This window comes from Limanda limanda, chromosome 9 (genome assembly GCF_963576545.1).
Source record: "Limanda limanda chromosome 9, fLimLim1.1, whole genome shotgun sequence".
NCBI lineage: Eukaryota > Metazoa > Chordata > Actinopteri > Pleuronectiformes > Pleuronectidae > Limanda > Limanda limanda.
The window spans coordinates 28,576,018-28,581,947 of record NC_083644.1 but is presented as its reverse complement, the minus strand read 5'-3'; the positions used below and the strand labels follow the sequence as shown (position 1 = coordinate 28,581,947).

Genomic DNA, 5,930 nt, shown 5'->3' with positions numbered 1-5,930 from the left:
CTATGAGAGAACCATTCTATATGTCTTTTCAGACTTTGTTTTGATCTCTTGCTTTTATCCCACATGCATGTAAGAATGATTAGGATTAAACAATTTAAACCGAAGAATCACTTTTGCTTGACCTGGACACAACCTGTGATTAAATGGCACCTGACAAGATGTTGTAAGAAGGCACTGATTTTTTGATTGCAACATTTTGGGGGGCACTCACAACCCCCTTGTTATAGCAGGTCAACCAGTCTTATCCACTGTCAAATTCTTTATTTTAAAACAAAGATTTGATCATAAATTATTATTTTGTTATGGTTAATTGTCCCGCCTCACCTCTAGACCTCTGGGTTGTCACTGTGTCAAGTGGTCACAGGCCCAAACCATCAACCTGTGTATGTGCCTGTATTCATGTCAAGCACATCTTATATAGTTGTCAACCTTCCCCCCAGCTCTCAGTCACACTCAAGAGTCATTCATCATGTTGTTCATTTAGTTTAATATGTACATTAAAATAAACTATTTACATTATGTAAAAAATTATATGTACAAGATACATTTCAGTACATTTCTTCAAGATACAAACAAACAAGTCTTATTGCCAATAAGACTATTGACTGCGTAGCCCTTTGTCAATCAGCTGGTGTTGAGATGGCATGCACTTGTGACTGTAAGACCCTGACTTCAAATGCTAGAGGACAACAGACAGACTCACAGACACGACATTCAATTCAAGCCTTCAAGGAGGACAGAATGAAAGGCAGTTTTAGAACAAAACATTGTCTCAAAGCGTATTTCTTGTGCAGTTTACACTTACAATATAAAACACAGAATAAAACTTTGATTGTCTTTTAGCCAGTGAAGAATATGGCACTCGTAAGATGTTTAATAATGTGTTATAGAAGGCATCAATGGTGTAAATACAGAAAAAAAAATCATAGTTCTTCAAAGGAATGTCTGCTTCCAGTTGCTTCAGATGCATGTGCCTGACATGTTGAGTGGAATGTTCCTTTAGTCTGTTGTCTATTTAAACAACAATCCATATAAAAACGTAGTACCAGCTACATAGTCAAAAAATAAGTCTGAACAGAATTGATCTGTTACTGTCATATCTGGCAATTGCTACTCATTGTTTTGTGGTGTTTGTATGTGTGTGTGTATTGTCTCCCTCAACAAGAACTTTTAAATAGATGTTTTTTTTACAAATATCATTGGAAGGCATTTGGTCTGGAAGCTCCTTTTGCCCCAACTAAAAAATCACCATAATATTCCTATAAATATACCTGTAGGCATTACAGTGTGGTCAACAGGCTAGTGGCTTCATTATACTGTGGCTGTTTCTCCTGCCATGGTACCACTACAGCTCATTCTCCTATAGGAGCTTGTATCTATATATTTGTATAGCTTCGTTCTAAAGCTCATCGTAGGATTATGATAGTCCTTTTGTCAGGTCGCAGCCTTTAAGTCCTGCTCATCTTCGTCCCACAGGACTGTCGTTACATGTGCCTCTTCATGTGCAAGGCCAGGTGGTCGCTCCGGGAGAAGGCCCGTTCACACAGGTGACACTGGAAGGGTCGGTGTCCAGTGTGCTTGCGGAAGTGACGTGTGAGCTCGTCTGAACGCGCGAACTTCCAGCCGCATCCCTCCCAGCTGCAGTGGTATGGTTTCTCCCCTGTAAACACAGACACACGACAGTGAATGAACATGAAGTTTGGCTGCATGCATGATAACAGGGGTATGACATAATGGAGAGCGCGCCACATTCACTCTGCACATTTTACCTGTGTGCGTCCTGAGATGCGCCTTCAGGTGGGAGCTCTTGGTGTAGGTTTTCGAACAGCCGGTAAAAGTGCAGGTATGCGTCGCGGTCCGTTTCCTCGGCCAGGATCGGCGCCCCCTCTTTGGCTTGGTGTCCATCATTTCCAGCGGGGAGGACGGAGGGGTGAGCAGGAGCCGCTGACCGGCCGCCGCCGCCGCTGGCTGCTGCTGCTGCTGCTGCATACTCATCGCTGCGTCTTCTGCGAACATACCCGCGAACTGGTGGTGGTGGTGCGCCCCTGTGAATGGGAGCTGCATCCCGTGGCTCTGGTGAGGGAATCCCCCGGGCGCGCTGCGGTGGTGGGAGTGGAAGCTGTGCGGGAAGGTCAGCGAGGTGGAGACGCACACCTGAGGCTGGTGGCACTCGGAGCTCATCAGGTCGTCCGGGCTGAGCGGCGGCGTCATGCTGCCCACCGCGGCCTGCGGGGAGTTGGCCAGTCGCGGCTGCTGCTCGTAAGACATCATGCAGGACACGTTGCCCTCGTGCTTGATTTTGGTGCAGGTCTGGGGCACTAGACCCATGACAGGTCCGTATGTGTCCATGGAGGCGGGCTCCACCTTAATGCTAAGGTGGTCGGGGAATAAATCCTGAGTTGTGTGGAAAGGCGTTGAGCTGATTAGGAATCTGCCCTGGACGCTAAGACTGTTCCCGGGAAGGAAGCTCGCATCCACGTCGGAGCGAAGGAGCTCCGCCATCAGACTGTTGTAGGGTGGAGGAGGACAGTTCATGTCAGGGACAGAGGTGTAACTGGTCTGGGGCATCCCGGTGTGCTGCTGCTGCTGCTGCTGCTGCTGGTACGACCCGGTCTCCTGGAGCCGATAGGAATCAGAGCCAGCTGTGTTTGCGAGAATGAATTCGAGATCCAAGAACTTATCCAGGTCTTCCTCGTCTTTTCTGCCCAGGCAGCTGCTGTCCAAGGAAACGCTGCTCATATTTGCCTTCCACCTCTGGAGCGAGGATAAGAGGACAGAATTAGTTTCAGAACCTATCAAGATCTTTCCACAGAATCATTTACCTCAATACAAAAGGTCGAAAACACACAGGGTATCACGAAAAAGGCATACAACATGTTTATTAAAGTCTGAATAAGTTTCGAAGTAGCAGTAAAAAGTGAGAGTGAGTAAAACCTCACTGTCTGTGTATAGAAGAAATGTCAATATAGAAAGAGCGCAACTTACATCTTCCCAGCCTTTCTCCTTTTGGCTGGCGAATGTAGAGATTGATGGTAAAATGGTCCCACTTAAGGCCATATCCATGCCTTGTTAAAAAGAAAAAGTCTCCTTAAATGTAGAGAAAATACTTTCTCTGTTTAAATGAAATGACCAGCGTCCGCTGAGTCTCCAGAAATAGCTTCAGATTGCGTCGCTTCTTCTGTCGTCTGATGAACTGCTGCTCCTGCCTCACGTGGAGCTGTGCGCCTGGAAGGAGCTGCTTTCCTTATAAATATTGTTCTCTGCGCGCAGCACACCAATGCGAGGCTGGGGGAAGGAAGCGCGTCCAGGATGGGGACGCTGCGCACCGGCCAGTCCCCCTAAATTTAGCCTTGGTATAAAAGTACGAGTTCCCCGCGAGTCAGAGGCAGAAAGATGGTGAGGGAGTCAGAGCAGGACTGCTGTGGAATGCTGCTTCTGCTCTGCTGCGGCCAGCTACTTAACCTCGGAGAAGAGGAAACCCGCCCCTCTGTCAAAACCTGTCCAACAAGTGGCAGAGAGAGAGAGAGAGAGAGAGAGAGAGAGAGAGAGAGAGAGAGAGAGAGAGAGAGAGAGAGAGAGAGAGAGAACTAAAATACATAATAAGCACATTAACACATTGTTGATAAAAGCAGCAACGAGGCTTTACACAAAGAGGAACAGAGATTCTGCGGCTGCCATGCGTATGACGCATCTGGTTAAGGTGCGCTTTTACGCACACTCATGCCGCGGAATTCTTTCCACTAATTATCGTGTTCTTAAACTGTGTGGTTGATACTTTGCGATGACGTATATGACAGCAGTGACTGTCACTGCTAAATACAATGCATCTCATGAAATTACGAAACCTCTCACCAGTGCTCGGATCAGAATCCGAGGCTTCTCCAATGCTTCCTCCCCGGCTGTCTTGTCCCGAGCGCAGGGTTTCTGTTCAGCTGCGGCCTTCAGCCACCAGGCGCCACCACGGCTTCTCTCCTACTTCACAACACCCCTACATGCAGCTGTGTTCACGCTGGTGTTGAGAGCGAGTTCTAGCCATCGTTCATCAGTGTGTTAAATGCTAGCTTCAAGGGTGCAGTGTGGCTCTGGCTGCTTGTTTCAATCTGATTATGATCGACAGACACCCCATTGTTAGTAGCAAACATGGGCGATCAGACTGTCGAAACAGATGCTCAGTGAAAATGGCAGTACTGAGATTGTGTGATGCTTTTAGTGATTCGAAGAATAAAAATTAATTAAGACATGTTTCATAATCGATATAAATATTCAAATCCTCAACTTAAATAAACGCTACATGGTCAAATAGGATAATACAAGTAGAACTGTCACACTGATGCAACATCAGTAAAACAATTATCAGTAAAATCATCTTTGAGTGTTCACTGTTGATCATTGTTCCTGATGCATTAAAGTTAAGCAACATTTTCCCTGGTGTGTCCCACTTACATTGTAAAACTGTTATGTTTTTATATGTTAGATAGCTTCTTAAAATCTTGTGCAACCTAGATTTGGAGACAAAAATATTCAGTGATATGCTGCACGTAAGTACATAATGACACATGTCAATTAAACCAAGAAAAAGGGTAAAATCGATGTTTCTTATCTTTCCTATTTTTGATGTGCTATTTTGTTTAAGGTTGATAAGTTGATAAATTATTCGTTTTGTTTTGAAGTTATGGATATAGTCAAGTCCTCTCTTTCTGTATCCAAATAGTAGTAGAATATATTTATTGCCTTTATAATATTCAGCACATTACTATATTCAGAGGATTAAAAGTTTACTTTGTTGAAATGCTAATTTTGGTAAATATTCTGACATGTTTACTTTTTCTATTTCCAACACACATGAGTTCTGATATAACAGTGGAGTGTGCACACAGTCCTCTGTTGCAATGGAGCAGAACCAACCGCAAGGCCCTAAATATTTAATTTGTAAATGTACTTCAGTGACGCATATTCCCAAATTAATGTGCATATAACCAACCATCTGATGCACACAGGGTTGTCTATTTGACCATGTCAGGAATCCAGCCCTGCCTCCTTCTCTGCTCAGAGTGTGGAATGCTAGGAGGGACACTATGCACGGAAACAAACCTATGGTTAAAAGATCTTTTACTTCAGCTGACCTGCAGTTCTCCCACTTTTTTTAACTTTTTCTCTTCCTTCAAAATAAAATGTAAATGTGTTGTCTCTGCTGACACAGAGAGTGAGCAGCTTCAATGAAGCCTTCAATGTCTCATGAGGAAAAGAGACAGATGTATTTCTACTGCGCTACCTGTCTGTCCTTGTTGAAACTTCTCCTTGGTCAACAAAGACAGTTGTACAACCAGTTGGCAGCATACATGTAAAGAACAGGGGTGTGTCTTATAACATACTGTACTTCTCAGATGTCAAATGTTAATTAGAGGCGGTCTGGCCTTTGATAGTTATCCAATTTTTTTTGGAGGCCTGGCATTCGTTGCTAATTTGGTGGCATTCCATTGTAGGTTGTCAGAGTAGATGTGCAGCAGGCATCAACCAAAGAGTTAAGTTTCTTTGCAGAAATAAAAAATAGACTGCTTTGAATATCACTGCATCATCACCAGTATAAATCAATGAAACTAAAAGACACAAACTTTTTTATGGTGTAGTTATTCATCAAAAATTCCATTCACCCCATAATATAAAAAAGTCACCTGAATTTCTCACACTGTAAAATAATGTCCCAAAATGTCATAAATGAAAACATATATTAGTGAGAGGCTTTGGACTGTGGGAGGAGGCTGGAGTACCAGGAGAAAACCCCCGAGGGTAAGATGCAAACATACAATCTCCACACAGACCGAAAATGCATAGACAACAAATGACATGTAGCCTGAATCAGAGTTGAACATTGAAATACATCAAGATACATCGTTGTGTCCTTTGTTGTTGCTCCTGTGAAAAATCTAGTG

At 44.0% G+C, this 5,930-nt stretch overlaps 1 protein-coding gene across 1 annotated transcript; it reads right to left on the bottom strand.

Moving 5' to 3' along the window:
* Positions 1-470: 470 nt before the first annotated feature.
* LOC133010275 (Krueppel-like factor 2) lies at positions 471-3,406 on the bottom strand. The gene is made up of 3 exons (XM_061077795.1): positions 2,986-3,406; positions 1,770-2,754; positions 471-1,660 (listed from the first exon to the last, which is right to left on the bottom strand). The coding sequence occupies exons 1-3, from the start codon at positions 3,061-3,063 to the stop codon at positions 1,485-1,487; spliced, it is 1,239 nt and encodes a 412-aa protein (XP_060933778.1). The 5' UTR covers positions 3,064-3,406; the 3' UTR covers positions 471-1,484.
* Between the last annotated feature and the right edge of the window lie 2,524 nt (positions 3,407-5,930).

What these genes read in the sequence shown, in the direction of transcription:
- LOC133010275 (XM_061077795.1), bottom strand. Translation starts at nt 3,063, where the DNA reads ATGGATATGGCCTTAAGTGGGACCATTTTACCATCAATCTCTACATTC. An exon ending in AGGAGAAAGGCTGGGAAGAT is followed by an intron (nt 2,755 to 2,985) that starts GTAAGTTGCGCT and finishes TCCTCGCTCCAG; the next exon opens with AGGTGGAAGGCAAATATGAG. An exon ending in GCATCTCAGGACGCACACAG is followed by an intron (nt 1,661 to 1,769) that starts GTAAAATGTGCA and finishes CTGTGTTTACAG; the next exon opens with GGGAGAAACCATACCACTGC.